General features: G+C 37.7%; 1 protein-coding gene across 12 annotated transcripts in view; it reads left to right on the top strand.

The window, feature by feature from the left end:
* The window catches only part of KHDRBS2 (KH RNA binding domain containing, signal transduction associated 2), a 768,231-nt gene that overhangs the window by 405,810 nt on the left and 341,568 nt on the right, over positions 1-20,853 (top strand). For all 12 annotated transcript variants that reach the window (XR_003508070.1, XR_003508065.1, XR_003508069.1 and 9 more), the window contains exon 4: positions 3,384-3,530. Coding sequence is in view for 7 of the 12 variants with exons in the window: in XM_027524587.1 (XP_027380388.1) it covers positions 3,384-3,530 (147 nt within the window). In the remaining 5 variants the exon portion in view is untranslated. The remainder of the gene's footprint in view (positions 1-3,383; positions 3,531-20,853) is intronic.

Raw genomic sequence — 20,853 nt, 5'->3', positions numbered from 1 at the left:
TGAATGCTGGTGTGTTTGATTTTGTTCCAGAGGTCTCTGAGATTATCCTCAGTTCTTCTCATTCTTTTTACTTTATTCTGCTCTTCAGAAGTTATTTCCAACATTTTATCTTCCAGTTCACTGATTCATCCTTCTGCTTCAGATATTCTGCTATTGTTTCCTTCTAGAGTATTTTTAATTTCTGTGATTGTTTTGTTTGTCTATGTTTCAGTTCAGTTCAGTTACTAAGTTGTGCTCGACTCTTTGCGACCCCATGAATTGCAGCATGTCAGGCCTCCTTGTCAATCACCAACTCCTGGAGTCTACCCAAACTCATGTCCATCGAGTCTGTGATGCCATCCAGCCATCTCATCCTCTGTCATCCCCTTCTCCTCCTGCCCCCAATCCCTCCCAGCATCAGGGTCTTTTCCAGTGAGTCAACTCTTCGCATGAGGTAGCCAAAGTATTGGAGCTTCAGCTTCAGCATCAGTCCTTTCAATGAATACCCAAGACTGATCTCCTTTAGGATGGGCTGGTTGGATCTCCTTGCAGTCCAAGGGACTCTCAAGAGTCTTCTCCAACACCATAGTTCAGAAGCATCAATTCTTCACTTCTCAGCTTTCTTCACAGACCAACTCGCACATCCATACATGACCACTGGAAAAACCATACCCTTGGCTAGATGGACCTTTGTTGGCAAAGTAATGTCTATGCTTTTCAATATGCTATCTAGGTTGGTTATAACTTTCCTTCCAAGGAGTAAGAATCTTTTAATTTCATGGCTGCAATCACCATCTGCAGTGATTTTGGAGCCCAGAAAAATAAAGTCTGACACTGTTTCCATTGTTTCCCCATCTATTTCCTATGAAGTAATGGGACCAGATGCCATGATCTTAGTTTTCTGAATGTTGAGCTTTAAGCCAACTTTTTCACTCTCCTCTTTCACTTTCATCAAGAGGCTTTTTAGTTCCTCTTCACTTTCTGCCATAAGAGTGATGTCATCTACATATCTGAGTTTATTGATATTTCTCCCAGCAATCTTGATTCCAGCTAGTGCTTCTTCCAGCCCAGCGTTTCTCATGATGTACTCTGCATATAAGTTAAATAAGCAGGATGACAATATACAGCCTCAACATACTCCTTTTCCTATTTGGAACCAGTCTGTTGTTTCATGTCCAGTTCTAACTATTGCATCCTGACCTGCATATAGGTTTCTCAAGAGCCAGGTCAGGTGGTCTGGTATTCCCATCTCTTTCAGAATTTTCCACAGTTTATTGCAATCCACACAGTCAAAAGCTTTTGCATAGTCAATAAAGCAGGAATAGATGTTTTCTGGAACTCTCTTGCTTTTTCTATGATCCAGGGGATGTTGGCAATTTTATCTCTGGTTTCTCTGCCTTTGCTAAAACCAGCTTGAGCATTGGAAGTTCATGGTTCACGTATTGCTGAAGCCTGGTTTGGAGAATTTTGAGCATTACTTTACTAGCGTGTGAGATGAGTGCAATTGTACACCCTTTCTTTAACTATTCTAGGTCTTTGTTAACTGATTCTTTCATTTTCTCCATTCTGTTTTTAAGGTTTTTGATCATGTTTACTATCATTATTCTGAATTATTTTTCAGATAGTTTGCCTATTTCCTCTTCATTTATTTGGTCTTTTGTGTTTCTAGTTTGTTCCTTCATTTGTGTAGTATTTCTCTGCCTTTTTATCATTTAAAAAAAAAATTGTGTTTGAGGTCCCCTTTTCTCAGGCTTTAAGGATGAATTCTTCCTTCCTTTTTATTTCTGGTTTTCTAAGGTTGGTCCAGTTGTTTGTGTAAGCTTTGTATAGGGTGAGCTTCGTGCTCAGTTTTGTGTGTGTGTGTGTGTGTGTGTGTGTGTATGTGTTTGTTTGTTTGTTTGTTTTTTTGTTTGTTTTTCCTCTGATGGACAAGGCTGAGTGAAGTGGTAATCCTGTCTGCTGATGATTGGGTTTGTATTTTTGTTTTGTTTGTTGTTTAGATGAGGAGTCTTGCACAGGTTGTGTGATACCAGATATTATATTCAAGTGGTTTCCTCTATGTGAGTTCTCGCTATTGGAAACTCCTTAGGGTTAGTTCTCTGGTAGTCTGGGGTCTTGCAGTCAGTTCTCCCACTGAAAACGCTCAGGGCTTAATCTTTTTGTAAGTTCAAAATGAGAATTATTTCAGATTTCTCAGAAAGCTTGTCTGACAGAAAAGGTCCTGAAGTGATACTCTCATTATATGTTCAGCCAAGAAGCAGGAATCAGCAGCAATCCTTTTTTTTTTTTTTTTTTAATCCTTTGAAATTTAGTGAATCAATTGCTAGTTTGGGAAAGGAGAGTCAAGAAAAATAAAATACAATTAATATTATTTATGGTAACTTTTGAGCTTCTCAGGATGCTCAGCAGATTAACAATCCACCTCTAATGCAGGAGACTTAGGTTTGACCCCTGAGTTGGGAAGATTTCTTGGAGCAGAGAATGGCAACCCACTCCAGTATTATTTCTCGGAGAGTCTCATGGACAGAGGAGCCATGTAGGATAAAACCTATAGGTTGCAAAGAGTCAGACATGACTGAGCAAGCATATGTTAATTTTTCACTGAATTTTACTTCCCTGAAATCCTTGCAAAATGAGCTGGACTTGAATCCCAACTTTGCTGAGGTTACTTAAGTCTTTTAAACTCAATATCCTAATTTGAATTATGTGAATGCTATGCAATGTTATTGAAAGGTTAGAGACAACATGAGTGAAAAACTTTGCACACATGAGTAAAGTCAGAAGCATCTGAACTGAACTGATCAGTCATGTGTAATAACTCAGTTGCAGTGCTCACAAAAATCTTGGGTATGCAGCTCACTCAGAATCAAGGTCAACATAATGCTTAACAACCATTGCTTTAACTTACTCCTGTATGAGGTGGCAAATGATAGCAGAGTGAGGGTAGGACCTATTCCCATGGGAATGAGCCTGTGAAAGAGGCCTCTGTTTTGCTCACTTTCATGGAGAGCAAGTAACCATTTCACCACCTCTCAGAAAGTATCTATAAAATTCTGGTTTTCTTAAAGAACAGTGGCATCGTGGGTTCATTGCCTGCAAATGATTACTTGTCAGACACAAAAGCAATACTTTTCTTCCAGTGGAGTTAATGGCATTTCTATCGCTTCTTTTTGGGGATTTAGTATTTTTCATTTAGCTGATTAAAATGTGCAGCTAATTATGTCAGATTAAAAAAAATCAAACTCTTAAAATTATTTTGAAGTCTTTAAATGACTTATGCCAGATTTTTACTTTCCATTTGGGGAAAATTTGCTTAGATTATATCCTTTTGTCATCTCCTCAGTAAATGTTAAATTGATGTAAAATGAGTGGATTTGTATTTATAAAAATAACTTTTTTCACAGGAAGAAGAATTAAGAAAAAGTGGGGAAGCCAAGTATGCCCACTTGAGTGATGAACTTCATGTATTAATTGAAGTGTTTGCTCCACCGGGGGAGGCTTATTCACGTATGAGCCACGCTTTGGAAGAGATTAAAAAATTTCTGGTTCCCGTAAGTATTTTTCATTTTCTACAAAGATGTTTCTCATCAGTTCCTATTAAAAATGTGCCTTTGATCTTCACTGACTTTCTAGAAAACAAGTTTATGTTGCAGATTAATTATTTGTAGAGTTAATGTGAAAGTGAAAATAAAAAGGCATACAAAAAACACTTAGCACAGGCTCTGGCATATTGCTACCAAGTGGTGATTTGGCAATTGTTTTTCTTCAGCATGTTACATGCGATCCTTCACAGCCATGAAGAGTAAGACAATTAACACTAAAGCTTAAATACATAACTGAAGTTGTATACTTTTCTTTTGTTTCTTAATTACTTGTTGGTTGACATGTATTATTCATAACTTTTAATTAACATAGAAAATATTTCCAGGTATAGTGGAAGGGGAAAGAAACTCAATATGCAATATGTGTAATGACAATGATAGTATTTGGAATGATCATGTACTTTTATGCAATAGTATTCCAGGTGCTGATTCATTGTAAAACATAATGTAAAATAATCAATATTAATAAAACTAAACATTTATTGACATCATGCAAAAGTCAGAAAAATAAAATCATTGCACTGTATGAGAGAAACAGAACATTCAGTGTTCAGAAAACGTAAGCCAGCATATTCAGGGTTGCATTTGAATAGAATTTTCTGATTTTCTAAGAAATAGAAGAAGGTTAAATAATGAAGCTTTCCTAAAGGTCAACAATTTAGCATTCCAGGAAGAGGTTGTTTGAACAGAAAGCTTGGCATCAGGCTTGGACCTGGGAATAAAATAATTAGAGAATGCTGAGTAAAGTTTTCTGGATTTGTCCTGGCAGATGTCTTCAGCAGAGAGAAAAAAAGAGTAGCTGAGATTTATCTGTGCAATGGAGAAACACTATAGATTTCTAAACTAAGTAATAAACTCAGAGGAAATGTGGGTAAGATTATTGATTGGCAGTCATTTTGAAAATAGGGAAAACAACAACAACAACAGAATTTCACAACAGAAAAGTACAAAAATATAACCATACAACCTATGTGTATGCCCAGTTTTAAAATTTCTGTCAAGATGAGGTTATAGAATAATCCCATACCACTCTGATTATTCCATAACTTTGTGTACACCCAGAATTTCTGCCCAATTTATTATCTGGTACTTATCTGAACATCTTCCTAAATAGATCCTATATTTCTTAAGAATGAGGATGCTATGTCCTCTCTTCCTTTTGTTTTTGAACTAAAGGCCTGGTGCTGTTGGGTAAATAGTTTTATTATATTTAGCTCAGACCAGCCCAAACTTTGGTGATCTAAGCAGTATCAAAAAAGACTAGAACTGCCTACATTATTAATTCATTTTGTGACTGTAGACAAGTCAGTTAAATTTCCACAACTTTAGCTTCAGTTCAGTTCAATTGCTCAGTTGTGTCTGATTCTTTGTGACCCCATGGACTATAGCATGCCAGACTTCCCTGTACTTCACCAACTCCTGGAGCTTGCTCAAAATCATGTCCATCGAGTCAGTGATGCCATCCAACCATCTCATCTTCTGTCGTCCCCTTCTCCTCCTGCTTTCAATCTTTTCCAGCATCAGAGTCTTTTCCAAAGAGTCAGTTCTTCACATCAGGTGGCCAAAGTATTGGAGTTTCAGTGACATCAATCCTTCCCATGAATATTCAGGACTGATTTCCTTTAAGACTGACTGTAGCTTATTCATCTTTAAAAAGATGGTAGTAAAATAGGTATTGTGAATACTAAAAATAGCAGATATTGTTATTGTGAACAATAATAATAACAAGCATTGTGAATATTAAGTGGGATAATGCATATGAAAGGACACAGAAAATTATAAAGGATGATATATGTTTTATTATATATTATATATAAGTAAATTTGCATTTTTAATCTATTTTATTATTGTAGTAGAAACTTGGAATGACATTTTAAAGTGAAATATGTAAGATGAAATACTATTTCATTACTACAAGATTTTAGACCTAGTCTGTAGGCTAGGTTGACCCTATTTTGTTATAAATACCAGTGATACATTTCACTTACCTCTTGGACTTCTTGATACTTGTAATCATTTATTTCTTCTCCACTGAATTATCCTCTGTGAGGGCAGGCCTGGCCACGCCTTTCATACTACCCACATTTAGATTCATACCTGGCACACTAACTGTTTGATAGTCTAATGGAGGGAGTCACTGGAGATGATGCAAGGGGTTAAACAGCTATCTGGGTGAGATTTGGGGAACAGTCAACATGCTCTCCCTAAACAGATCTACATGTGGTTGAAAACCTTCCTTTGATCAGTGTGTTCTGCTCCTGCTTCCTCTCAGTTTTATCTTTGCCCATCCAAATCTTCCTCACTGTACATCCAACATTCCAGGCTTCCTCTTTACTAAGGGCCTTTGACAATTCTTCTCCAAAATATTGACAACAGGTCCCAGCTCACAGGGTAGCACTGCAGGAAATTCTTCCCTCACCATACAATCTAAAGCAGCCTCCCTGTATTTGTACAGCCTTATTATATTGTGTCTGCAACACCGTCTGACACTCAGTTTCTGCAGTTCACTGTCCTGTCACTCCCTGGCCCTCTTCACTTATATATTTTCCTCATAACTTTGTGCCAGGTACATAAGGAAGCACTTAATAAATGTTTTTTATGAATGAAGAAAGCTTTAAAAATATTCTGATATCTCTCAATGTTGAATTAGCAAATTTTACAATCAATGAAGCAATACTATTTGGTAAATGTTGCCCATTTTGCTTTGCTGGTCTCAGCACCAAGCAGAGGATAGCATCTGTTCACTTCACTCAACATCAGAACTGCAAGGAGTGAAAATTATCTGTCAGTTCTTTTTCATTTATCTGGAATCACTTAGTGATTTATGTTTCTTTTGATGTTTATATGAAGGTCCATAGAAATGCTAACATATCAAGATACTAATATTTACAAACATCGCAGGTGAAGAATTATGCCCAGGAAGAGGCAAGCTGAAACAACACAGAAGGCTACTGTCAGATGACGTCCACTGACGTCAGATTCCTCTGTTCATGTTATATAACACTCCTCTAACTTGCAGCATCTTCCCATGGTTAAAACCTTCACCTCTATCTGTGTCACTCAACATCTATATAGCTTGTCCTACAATGGGCCATAATCATCTAAGACTGCCAACTGTAGAACATATAACTCAATATTATTGCTGTGTGGAAAATTTTCAGCTGGATAGTTTCCATTCAGTCTTATCAAAACAAGTACAGTGGCAGATCAATAAAGCATCAATAAATTGAACTCTGCTGATTTTAAATCTCTAATGTGTTGAGAAGGTACTGTATTAAGGACTTCCATATATTAGCTAACTTGTCTTGCAAACAAGGTTAGAAGCATCAAAAAATTATTTGACAAATAATGACAAAAGGGATATAAAACCCTAAACTAATACATATTTCAATAAGTGAATGCCCTTCTCCTCACTTTATAAGATATAAAAGGAAACAAGTATTATCATTATTACATTTTGTAACACTCCTTGTAAAAACATTGACTGGTTTGATCTCATTTCAATCCAAGGGACTCTCAAGAGTCTTCTCCAGCACCACAGTTTGAAAGCATCAATTCTTCTGCACTCAGCCTTCTTCATGGCCCAACTCTCAATCTGTTCAGTTCAGTTCATTTCAGTTCAGTCGCTCAGTCGTGTTGGACTCTTTGAGACCCCATGAATCACAGCATGCCAGGCCTCCCTGTCCATCACCAACTCCCAGAGTTCACTCAGACTCACATCCATCGAGTCAGCGATGCCATCCAGCCATCTCATCTTCTGTCGTCCCCTTCTCCTCCTGCCCCCAATGCCTCCCAGCCTCAGAGTCTTTTCCAATGAGTCAACTCTTTGCATGAGGTGGCCAAAGTACTGGAGTTTCAGATTTAGCATCATTCCTTCCAAAGAAATCCCAGGGCTGATCTTCAGAATGGACTGGTTGGATCTCCTTGCAGTCCAAGGGACTCTCAAAAGTCTTCTCCAACACCACAGTTCAAAAGCATCAATTCTTCTGTGCTCAGCTTTCTTCACAGTCCAACTCTCACATCCATACATGACCACTGGAAAAATCATAGCCTTGACTAGACAGACCTTTGTTGGCAAAGTAATGTTTCTGCTTTTGAATATGACTACTAAAAACATCACAGCTTTGACTATATGGACCTTTGTTGGCAAAGTGATGTCTCTGCTTTTTAATTTGCTGTCTAGGTTTGTCATAGCTTTATTTCTAAGGAGCAAGTGTCTTGTAATTTCATGGTTGCAGTCACTGTCTACAGTGATTTTGAAGCCCAATAAAAGAAAATCTCATTGTTTTTAACCTCCCCCCTTCTATTTGTCATGAAGTGATGGGGCAAGATGACATGATCTCTATTTTTTGAATGTTGAGTTTTAAGCCAGCTTTTTCACTCTCCTTTTTCACCTACCTCAAGAGGTTCTTTATTCTTCTTCACTTTCTGCCATTAAGGTGGTGTCATCTAAATAACTGAGATTATTGATATTTATCCTGGAAATCTTGACTCCAGCTTGTGCTTCATCCAGCCTGGCATTTTGCATGATGTACTCTGCATATAAGTTAAATAATCAGGGTGACAACATATAGCCTTGATGTACTTCTTTCCCAATTTTGAACCAGTCAGTTGTTCTGTGTCCAGTTCTAAGTGTTGCATCTTGACCCACAAACAAGATTATCAGGAGGCAGGTAAGGTCTAGTATTCCTATGTCTTTAATAATTTTCCAGTTTATTGTGATCCACAAAGTCAATGGCTTGAGCATAATCAGTGGAGAAAAATTATATGATTTTCTATGAAATTATCTTGCTTTCCCTATGATCCAATGGATGTTGGCAATTTAATCTCTGTTCCTCTGTCTTTTCCAAATGCAGCTGGTACTCCTGGAAGTTCTTCATTGATGTACTACTGAAGCCTACCTTGAAGGACTTTGTACATTATCTTCCTAGCATGTGAAATGAGCACAACTGTACGATAGTTAGCATTTTCTTCCTTTGGGACTGGAAAGAAAATTGACCTGTTCCCATGCTGTGGACACTGCTGAGTTTTATAAATTTGCTGACATACTGAGTGCAGTATTTTAAAAGCACCATCTTTTAGGATTTTAAATAGCTCAGCCAGAATTCTATCACCTCCACTAGCTTTGTTTGTAGCTATGCTTCCTAAGGCCCATTTGACTTCACACTCCAGAATGTCTGGCTCTCAGTGAGGGACCACGCAACGGTTGTTATCTAGGTAATGAAGACCTTTTTTGTATAGTTCTTCCTTGTATTCTTTTTAATTAATTTTATTTTATTTTTGAACTTTACATAATTGTATTAGTTTTGCCAAATATCAAAATGAATCCACCACAGGTATACATGTGTTCCCCATCCTGAACCCTCCTCCCTCCTCCCTCCCCATACCATCCCTCTGGGTTGTGCACCAGCCCCAAGCATCCAGTATCGTGCATTGAACCTGGACTGGCATCTCGTTTCATACATGATATTTTACATGTTTCAATGCCATTCTCCCAAATCTTCCCACCCTCTCCCTCTCCCACAGAGTCCATAAGACTGTTCTATACATCAGTGTCTCTTTTGCTGTCTTGTATACAGGGTTATCATTACCATCTTTCTAAATTCCATATATATGCGTTAGTATACTGTATTGGTGTTTTTCCTTCTGGCTTACTTCACTCTGTATAATAGGCTCCAGTTTCATCCACCTCATTAGAACTGATTCAAATGTATTCTTTTTAATGGCTGAGTAATACTCCATTGTGTATATGTACCACAGCTTGCTTATCCATTCATCTGCTGATGGACATCTAGGTTGCTTCCATGTCCTGGCTATTATAAACAGTGCTGCGATGAACATTGGGGTACACGTGTCTCTTTCTCTTCTGGTTTCCTTAGTGTGTATGCCCAGCAGTGGGATTGCTGGATCATAAGGCAGTTCTATTTCCAGTTTTTTAAGGAATCTCCACACTGTTCTCCATAGTGGCTGTACTAGTTTGCATTCCCACCAACAGTGTAAGAGGGTTCCCTTTTCTCCACACCCTCTCCAGCATTATTATTTGTAGACTTTTGGATCGCAGCCATTCTGACTGGTGTGAAATGGTACCTCATAGTGGTTTTGATTTGCATTTCTCTGATAATGAGTGATGTTGAGCATCTTTTCATGTGTTTGTTAGCCATCTGTATGTCTTCTTTGGAGAAATGTCTATTTAGATCTTTGGCCCATTTTTTGATTGGGTTTTCTTCCTTGTATTCTTGCCATCTCTTCTTAATCTCTTCTGCTTCTGTTAGGTCCTTACAGTTTCTGGCATTTATCATGCCCATCCTTGCATGAAATGTTCCCTTGGTACCTCCAACTTTCTTGAAGAGATATCTAGTTTTTTCAATTCTATTGTTTTCCTCTATTTCTTTGCATTGTTTATTTAAGAAGGCCTTCTTATCTCTCCTTGCTATTCTCTGGAACTCTGCATTCACTTGAGCATATCTTTACTTTTCCCCCAGCCTTCCCGTTCTGTTTCTTCCTTAGTTAAATATAAATTGCCTGAGACAACCACTTTGCCTTCTTGCATTTCTTTTTCTTTGGGATGGTTTTGGTTACTGCCTCCTCTACAATGTTATGAACCTCTGTCCATAGTTCTTCAGGCACTCTGTATACCAGATCTAATCCCTTAAATTTATGTGTTACCTCCACTGTATAATCATGAGATTTGATTTAGGTCATACCTGAATGGCCTATTGCTGTTCCCTACTTACTTCAATTTAAGCCTGAGTTTTGCAATGACGGGGCTTCCCTTGTGGCTCAGCTGCTAAAGAATCTGCCTGCAATGTGAGAGACCTGGATTTGATCGCTGGGTTGGGAAGATCCCCTGGAGAAAAGAAAGGCTACCCACTCCAGTATTCTGGCCTGGAGAATTCACAGAATCAGACAAGACTGAATGACTTTCACTTTCACTTTTGCAATGAGGAGCTCATGATCTGAGCCAGTCAACTCCAGGTCTTTTTTTTTTTTTTTTTCCCCTGAGTGTATAGATCCTCCGTCTTTGGCTGCAAAGAATGCATTCAATCTGCTTTTGCTATCAACCTTTTCATGATTTCCATGGATAGAGTCATCTTTTGTGTTGTTAGAAAAGATTGTTTGCTATAACCAATGTGTTCGCTTGACAAAGCTCAGTTACCTTTGCCTTGCCTACTTCATTTGGTACTCCAAGAGCAAACTTGCCTGTTAATCCAGGTATCTCTTCCTACTTTTGCATTCTAATCCCCTGTGTATAAAAGGATATCTTTTTCTTTTTCTTTTTTTGGTATTAGATTTAGGTCTTGTAAGTCATCATAGAACCAGTCAACTTCAGCTTCTTCAACATTAAAGATTGGAGCATAGACTTGGATTACTGTGATGTTGAATGGTTTGCCTTGGGAATGAAGGGTATCCTGTAATTTTGGGGATTGCACCCCGTTCCTGCATTTTGGACTCTTTTGTTGACCATGATGACAATTCCATTTCTTCTAAGGGATACTTGCCCATAGTTATCTATATAATGATAATCTGAATTAAATTTGCTCATTCCGGTCCATTTTAGTTCACTAATTCTTAAGATGTCAATGTTCACTCTTTCCATCTCCTGCTTGACCGTGTCCTATTTACCGTGACTCATGGACGTAACGTTCCAGGTTCCTTTGCAATATTGTTCTTTACAGCATCAGACTTTACTTTTACCACCAGACATGTGCATAGCTGAGGTAATTTCCCCTTTGGCTCAGGCACTTCATTTTTTCTGGAGTGATTAGTAATTGCCCTCTGCTCTTCCCCAGTAGCATTTTGGATACTTTCTGACCTGATCAGGCTCATCTTCCAGTGTCATATCTTTTTGCATTTTCATATTGTTAATTGAGTTTTCGAGGCAAGAATACTGGAGGGTTTACCTTTCCTTCCTCCAGTGGACAATGTGTTATCAGAAATCTTCACTATACCCATCTGTCTTGGGTGGCCCTGCATGGCATAGCTTATAACTTCATTGACTTGTGCAAGCCCTTTCACCACAACAAGGCTGTTAACCATGAAGGGGAGATTTTCATGCACTGAAAAAAGATTTATAGCATTTGGGTAGATTATAAACATAAGAATATTTAGAAATAGATCTAGTATAATAGAAATATATATACAAATTCATACTATAATTTGAAAAAGTAATAATTTGAAAAAGTAAAAATTTGGTCAAAGTTAATATATATGGAAACATGTGTATATATATATATATATGGAAAACCCATCAGCTAGCTAAAGCAATATTGATATATATTAAGACCATGAGTTGGGCCATGGCAGGTATGTTTTGTCTGACTGACAGAGAAGGAACAACATCCTGCAAGCAAGAGAATGATGGGGAATGGAGTAAAACAATAACATTCAATGCAGAGGGGAAAGAGAACTCACAACCTGGATGTCATTTTTCATTGTCATGGTGGTTGTTAAAATGTAATCAAGTGTCCACAGATTTCTATCTTCCAAACCAATGAATTCCCTTTTGTTTCCCATTATTAACCATGCTCTATTAGTAATGGACCTCCACTCTTCCCCAATAGCATATTGGACACCTTCTGACCTGTGGGGCACATCTTCCAGTGTCATATCTTTTTGCCTTTCCCTACATGAAAGTTATGACCAACCTAGATAGCATATTCAAAAGCAGAGACATTACTTTGCCAACAAAGGTTTGTCTAGTCAAGGCTATGGTTTTTCCTGTGCTCATGTATGGATGTGAGAGTTGGACTGTGAAGAAGGCTGAGCGCTGAAGAATTGATGCTTTTGAACTGTGAACTGTGGTGTTGGAGAAGACTCTTGAGAGTCCCTTGGACTGCAAGGAGATCCAACCAGTCCAGTCTGAAGGAGATCAGTCCTGGGATTTCTTTGAGAGGAATGATGCTGAAGCTGAAACTCCAGTACTTTGGCCACCTCATGCGAAGATTTGACTCATTGGAAAAGACTCTGATGCTGGAAGGGATTGGGGGCAGAAGGAGAAGGGGATGACAGAGGATGAGATGGCTGGATGGCATAACTGACTCGATGGATGTGAGTCTGAGTGAACTCCAGGAGTTGGTGATGGACAGGGAGGCCTGACGTGCTGTGATTCATGGGGTCGCAAAGAGTCGGACATGACTGAGTGACTGATCTGATCTGATCTGAAGTGACATGAAATTAAAAGATGCTTGCTTCTTGGAAGAAAAGCTATGACAAATCTAGACAGCATGTTAAAAAGAAGAGACATTAATTTGCTGACAAGGGTCCATATAGTCAAAGCTATGGTTTTTCAGTAGTCACATATGGATATGTGAGTTAAACCATAAAGAAGGCCGAGGATTGAAGAATTGATATTTTCAAACTGTGGTGTTGGAGAAGACTGTTGAGAGTCCCTTGGACTGTAAGGAGATTAAACCAGTAAATCCTAAAGGAAATCAGTCATGAATATTCATTTGAAGGACTGATGCTGAAGCTGAAACTCCAGTGTTTTGGCCACCTGATGCAAAGACCAGACTCTTTGGAAAATACTCTGATGTTGGGAAAGATTGAAAGTAGGAGGAGAAGGAGACGACAGAAGATGAGATGTTTGGATGGCATCACCAACTCAATGGACATGTATCTGAGCAAGCTCTAGGAGATGGTGAAGGACAGGAAAGTCTGGCATCCTGCAGTCCATGGGGTCACAAAGAGTTGAACACGACTGAGCAACTTAAAAACAACAACTGTTCATGGGTTGTCATTGCAAAAATAATACAGTGATTTGCCATTCCCTCCTCCAGTGGACCACGTTTTGTCAGAACTCTTCTCTATGACCTGGATGATCCTTCACATCATGGCTCAGAGATTCACTGAATTATGCAAGTCCCTTCACCACAAAAAGAGTGTGATGCTTTAAGGGAGCAACACTCCAGTTGTGGATGTGTCTGGTGTTGAAAGTAAAGTCCAATGCTGTAAAGAATAATATTGCATAGGAACCTGGTAATTTAGGTCCATAAATCAAGTTGGATGTACTTAAGCAGGAAATGGTAACAGTGATCAATGACATCTTAGAAATTAGTGAACTAAAATCGATGGGGAATGAGAAAATTTAATTCAGATGACCATTATGCTACTTTAAGAATCCCTTAGAATAAATGAAATTACCTTCATGGTCAACAGAAGAGTCCAAAATACAGTATTTGGTGCAGTCTCAAAAACAACAGAATGCCCTTGGTTCCTTTCCAAGGCAAACCATTCAGCATCACAGTAACCCAAGTCTATTGACTCAACCACTATTTCTGAAGAAGTTAAAGTTGACTGGTTCAATGAAGACTTACAAGACCTTCTAAATCTAATACCAGAAAAAATGTCCTTTTAATCGCAGGGAATTAGAATGCAAAAGTAGAAAGAGATACCTGGATGAACAGGCAAGTTTGGTCTTGAAATATGAAATGAAGCAAGACAAAGGTAACAGTTTTGTCAAGAGAACACATTGGTCATAGGAAACAACCTTTTCTAGCAACACAAGAGATGACTATATCCATGGAAATTACCAAAATGTCAGTACCAAAAGCAGATTGAGTATATTATTGGCAGCCAAAGATGGAAATTTCTATCCACTCACCAGATCAAGACATGGAGTTGACTGTGGCTCAGATCTTGAGCTCCTCATTGCAAAATTCAGATTAAATTGACAAAAGTAAGAAAACCACTAGGCCATTCAGGTATGACCTAAATCAAATCCCTAATGACTATACACTGGAGGTGACAAATAGATTCAAGAAATTAAATCTGGTAGACAGAGTGCCTGAAGAACTATGCATGGAAGTTCAAAACATTGTACAGGAGGCAGGGACTAAAACCATCCCAAAGAAATGCAAGAAGTCAAAGTAGTTGTCTCATCGTCTTTACAAAAAGCTGAGAAAATGAGAGAAGTGAAAGTCAAGGGAGAAAGGGAAAGGTATACACAAGTGAATGCAGAGTTCCAGAGGAGAGATAAGAAGGCCTTCTTAAATGAACAATGCAAATAAATGGAGGAAAACAATAGAATGGTAAAAACTAGATATCTCTTCAAGAAAATTGGAGATATCAAGGGAACTTTTTATGCAAAAATGGACATAATAAAGAACAAAAGTGTTATGGACCTAACAGAAGCAGAAGAAATTAAGAAGAGATAGCAAGAATGAACACTGGAACCATTCAAAAAATTTCTTAATGACCCAGATAACCATGATGATGTGGTCACTCACTTAGAGCCCGACATGCTGGAGTACAAAGTCAAGTGGGCCTTAGAAAATATTACTAGGAACAGAGGTAGTGGAGGTGATGGAAATCCAGCTGAGCTATTGAAAATCCTAAAAGATGATGCTGTTAAAGTACTGCACACGATATATAAGAAAATTTGGAAAATTCACCAGTGGCCACAGGACTGGAAAGCCTCAGTTTTCATTCTAATCCCAAGTTAGGGCAATGCCAAGAGTGTTAAAACTTCTATGCAACTTTACTCATTTCACAGACTAGTAGGTTTATACTCAAAATCTTTCAAGTTAGCTTTCAGCAGTATACAAACTGAGAACTTCTAGAGGTACAAGCTGGGTTTTGAAAAGGCAGAGGAATCAGAGGTCAAATTGACACCATTCATTAGTTCATAAGAAAGCATCAATCAGTTCAGTTCAGTACAGTCGCTCATTCATGTCTGATTCTTTTTGATTCCATGGACTTCAGCACGCCAGGCCCCCCTATCCATTACCAACTCCCAGAGTTAGCCCAAACTCCTGTCCATTGAGTCGATGATGCCATCCAACCATCTCATCCTCTGTCGTCCCCTTCTCCTCCCACCTTCAATCTTTCCCAACATCAGAGTCTTTTCAAATGAGTCAGTTCTTCACATCAGGTGGCCAAAGTATTGGAATGTCAGCTTCAACATCAGTCCTTCCAATGAACACTCAGGATTGATCTTCTTTAAGATGGACTGGTTGGATCTCTTTGCAGTCCAAGGGACTCTCAAAAATCTTCTCCAACACCACAGTTCAAAAGCATCAATCCTTTGGCGCTCAGCTTTCTTCACAGTCCAACTCTCACATCCATACATGACTACTGGAAAAACCATAGCATGGGAGTCCAGAAAAACATCTACTTCTGCTTCATTGACTACACTAAAGACTACATGGTGACTGTTGGACCACCACAGACTGGAAAATTCTTAAAGAAATTAGAATACCAGACCATCTCACCTGAGAAACCTATATGCCATCAAGAAGCAACAGTTAGAACCAGACATGGAACAATGCACTGGTTCAGAATTTGGAAAGGAACATGACAAGGCTGTATATTGCCACCCTACTTATTTAATTCATATACAGAGTACATCATGTGAAATGTCAGGCTGGATGAATCACAATCTGGAATCAAGTTTGCCAAGAGAAATATCAACAACCTCAGATATGCAAATGATACCATTCTAATGGCAGAAAGTGAAGAGGAACTAAACAGCCTCTTAAAAGGAAAGAGAAAAAGCTGGCTTAAATATCAACATTAAAATAAGCTAAGACCATGACCTCCAGCACCATCACCAGCTGAGCCACAAGGGAAGCCCAAGAATACTGGAGTGGGTAGCCTATCCCTTCTCCAGTGGACCTTCCTGACCCAGGAATCGAACCAGGGACTCTGCAGACAGATTCTTTACCAATTGAGCTATAAGAGAAGCCCCCCCCCCCCCAGCCCCATCCCTTCATAGAAAATAGTAGGGGGAAAAGTGGAAGCTGTGACAGCTTTCCTTTCCTTGGTCTCCAAAATTATTGTCGATGGTGACTGCAGCCATGAAAACGAAAGACACTTGCTCCTTGGAAGCAAAGCTATGACAAACTTAGACAACATATTAAAAAGTATAGACATCACTTTGCCCACACAGGTCCATACAGGTCAAACTGTGGTCTTTTCAGTGCTCACATATGGATTGAAAGTTGGGTCATTAAGAAGCCTGAGTGCCAAAAAATGGATGCTTTCAAACTGTGGTGCTGGAGAAGACTCTTGAGAGTTCCTTGGTCTGCAAAGAGATCAAACCAGTCCGTCCTAAAGGGAATCAGTCCTGAATATTCATTGGAAAGACTGATGCTGAAGCTGAAGCTCCAAAACTTTGGCCACCTAATGGGAAGAGCTGACACATTGGAAAAGACCCTGATGCTGCAAAAGATTGAAGGCAAAAGTAGAAGGGGGCACCAAAGGATGAGATTGTTAGATTCCATCACTGACTCAATGAACATGAATTTGAGCAAACCTCTGGAGATAGTGAAGTACAGAGGAGTCTGGCATACTGCAGTCCATGGGGTTACAAACTTTGGATACACTTAGCAACTGAACAACATCCACCATAATCTAATAGTGTAGTAGCTAAGAGCCTAAATGAAAAGCCATGCATTTGTGTAGTTATTACTTGAGCAGAAATGTTTCCTGTGTTGCTATAGCACTATGATCATATTCTGATTATATTTGGAAACATTTATCATCATCTAATATCGAGTACTTCTTGTTATGTGAAAAATTGTAATAGATAATACAGGCCAATTATTTTAAAAGAATTCAAACGATTACTTTTTCTTAAAATGAAGTAATAATAACAATAGTATAATCAATAATAAGATGGTTTATTATTAACAATACATATGACATTATTATTCTTAATATTACTATTAACACCCAAGACTACTTTAGCATATTTATTGATTGACATAACCTGAAAAACAGATGGAATCATCCATAGATTCTTTCAGTGTGATTTTTCTACCAACCTTAATACAAGTGTTGTCTCAGGCCTCTCTATTACAGATAATCAAATGTTTACTTCATGCATCTAAGATCAGGATGTGATCATCTGCTTTCTATCTTAAGAAAAAAGTTATCAGTAATTATATATGGTCTCATTTGATGCCAGGCCTCCAAGTTCTCTAAGGCTACTGCTTTCATGAGCAGTGATTTCTTTTTAGATGCTCAGCATGATTCTCCCCTTTATATGAGTACCTTGATTTCATGTTGATGAGCTACTTCTCCTGCATTAAGTGATATTATAATCAAAAGAACTGCCTTTCCAATTCCATATTTAGTCATTAACATGAAGGCTTAGCAGCATTTCTAATGAGTTATGTATGTTTTTACAGACTGCAGTTTCTAAGGATATAGGTTTGATCTCTAAGCGGAAAATCACCTATTAATTTTATGTAATTTTAGTATTAAGGAACGTCTTAGCAGATGAAATAGAAGTTGTGTATTTTATCTGAAACTTTACAGAATGCTAATCATGCACTAGAGAGTGAAAAAGTTTGCTTAAAGCTCAACATTCGGAAAATGAAGATCATGGCATCCGGTCCCATCACTTCATGGGAAATTATTTTTTGGGGCTCCAAAATTACTGCAGATGGTGACTGCAGCCATGAAATTAAAAGACACTTAACTCCTTGGAAGAAAAGTTATGACCAACCTAGATAGCATATTCAAAAGAAGAGACATTACTTTGCCAACAAAGGTTCGTCTAGTCAAGGCTATGGTTTTTCTTGTGGTCATGTATGGATGTGAGAGTTGGACTGTGAAGAAGGCTGAGTGCTGAAGAATTGATGCTTTTGAACTGTGGTGTTGGAGAAGACTCTTGAGAGTCCCTTGGACTGCAAGGAGATCCAACCAGTCCATTCTGAAGGAGATCAGTCCTGGGATTTCTTTGGAAGGGATGATACTAAAGCTGAAACTCCAGTACTTTGGCCACCTCATGCGAAGAGTTGACACATTGGAAAAGATTCTGATGCTGGGAGGGATTGGGGGCAGGAGAAGGGGATGACAGAGGATGAGATGGCTGGATGGTATCACTGACTCGATGGACGTGAGTCTGGGTGAACTCCGGGAGTTGGTGATGGACAGGGAGGCCTGGTGTGCTGTGATTCATGGGGTCGCAAAGAGTCGGACACGACTGAGTGACTGAACTGAACTGACTGAATCATGCACTTGTGCTTAGCTGCATAATAAACACATGCCAACAACAGTCCATGCAAATACTGTTATTGATGAAAAAAAAGACTCATGATTATTGAAGGAATTTATCCAAAGAAAGGAAACAAGTCAGAAAAGTGCCTCAATAATCAGAAGCTGTTAAATAAATATATATAAATTTTAACTAAATAATTTAAATAAATAAAATAAATGACATTAATTAATGAAAAGTAAAAGTTAATTTAAGTAACATAAGTGGTATTGTCTAATGCAAGACAGTTTGTTTAAATTCCAGGAATATTTCTAAGCATCAAATGTATGCCAAGCATGATTCTAGGAATTTGTGTTACATTGTACACTCCCCTTGTAGAATTTAAGAGCTAGAAAATGTTTTCAAGACTTAAAAGGTGAACATTATGGAGAAATATTTAAGAGAGTATTGGAAATGGGAGGCCAGGTTGGAGAATAAAGACAGTATGAACAATAGTGATGATCGACCAGGCAACAGTGATCAAACAGAAAGTATTATTTCTAGAGCCAAAAAAAATTGATCGTTGACAAAGATTATTGCTATACAGACAATGGTAAATTATTCCCTGAGACAGAGAACAAAAAGAGAGAAGGATGTGGGGGACAAAGAAAGAGATTGCTTTGATCAGCTTCTTGAATGTTGATGACCCATAAATTTCATGTTGACAAAATATATTGTCATGCAACAAGAAAAACTTATAGAGAATATCATATTTTTAAAATGAGTATTTTTGCAAAATTACGTATTTCTGAAATGTGTCTTCAACTTTTGTTCTTGCAATTAGTTCTTACTTTTTACAGAGTTTATTTTGCCATTCCACAAGATACAATGTAAGCTTATTTTTTAATATATATATATTATTGAATTTAGTTGATTTACAATGTTTCAAGTGCACAGCAAGGTGATTCAGTTATACAAATACACATATATAATTTTGAAATTATTTTCCATCATAGGTTACTATAAGATATTGACTATAGTGCCCTATGCTATACAATAAACCTTTGTTGCTTGTTGCATATCTATTTTTTAATTATAAACCTAGCATTCTTTTCATACTAAGTCAAACAAGTGGAACCAAAATGTCATAAACTTTTTAGTGAGGCAAAAATTTGTAAGTTTTCTAAAACACATATAAACATATATATATATATATATATATATATATATATATATATATATATTTATACAAAAGCTTTTCTACTAGACTTGATAACAGATTGAGAAAGAACATTAAAAAAAAGAGAGAGAGAGAAATTGGAGAACATATACTAAATGAAATTGGAGCACTGATATGAAATAGAAAAAGTAAAACAAACTAGATAAAAGATCATCATATAGTTCAGTTGTTTTTAAACATGACTACTCACTAGAAACATCTGGAGCTCTCAAGCAAAAAAGGAATATCTGAACATTTGTATTTTTCAAAAACTGTCAAGATAATTCTTTTGTGAATCTGGATTTTAAAAAGTGATTACAGGTTTTCCTATTAGATGCTAATTTTGGTGATACAAAATTCTATTATTTTTCTGTTGACCAATCATGATACAATGGTACTAAGTGAGTAATAGTTACATACAACAGTAAAAGATGTTTATCAGGTCTCACAATCAATAGATAGACAAAAAAGAAAAGATAATTACAATTGCAAGTCATAATGAGAACATGATTAACTTAACAATACAAAATAATTACACACAATTTGGGGCTTCAAGCAGAGTAATGTGATAAGTGAAAGTGCATATATGCATGTGTTTTCATCCACCCAACCAGAATATGTCTTTTGGTTGGTGCATTTAATCTATTTACATTTAAGGTAAATACTGATAGATATGATCCTATTACTACTTTATTAATTGTTTTGGGGTTTATTTTCTGTAGGTCTTTTCCTTCTCTTGTGTTTCATGCCTAGAGAAATTCCTTTAGCATTTGTCATAAATCTGGTTTGGTGGTACAGAATTCTCTTAACTTTTGCTTGTCTGGAAAGCTTTTGACTTCCCCATTAAATCTGAAGGAGAGTCTTGCTGAGTGGTATTCCCAGTTGTAGCTTCTTCCCTTTTATCACTTTAAATATATCATGCCATTCTCTTCTGGCTTATTTCTGTTGAGAAGTCAGCTGATAGCCTGAAGGGAGTTCCCTTGTGTATTATTTGTAATTTTTCCCTTGTTGTTTTTAATACTTTTCTGTCTTTAATTCTTGTCAGTTTGATTACTATGTCAGTCTTTGTGTATTCCTCCTTGGATTTTTCCTTCCTAGGACTCTCTGTGCTTCCTGGACTTCATTAACTATTT

Source organism: Bos indicus x Bos taurus, chromosome 23 (genome assembly GCF_003369695.1).
Source record: "Bos indicus x Bos taurus breed Angus x Brahman F1 hybrid chromosome 23, Bos_hybrid_MaternalHap_v2.0, whole genome shotgun sequence".
In the NCBI taxonomy this organism is placed as follows: domain Eukaryota; kingdom Metazoa; phylum Chordata; class Mammalia; order Artiodactyla; family Bovidae; genus Bos; species Bos indicus x Bos taurus.
Note: the sequence above shows the minus strand (reverse complement) of the source record. Positions and strands in the feature narration are given on the sequence as shown.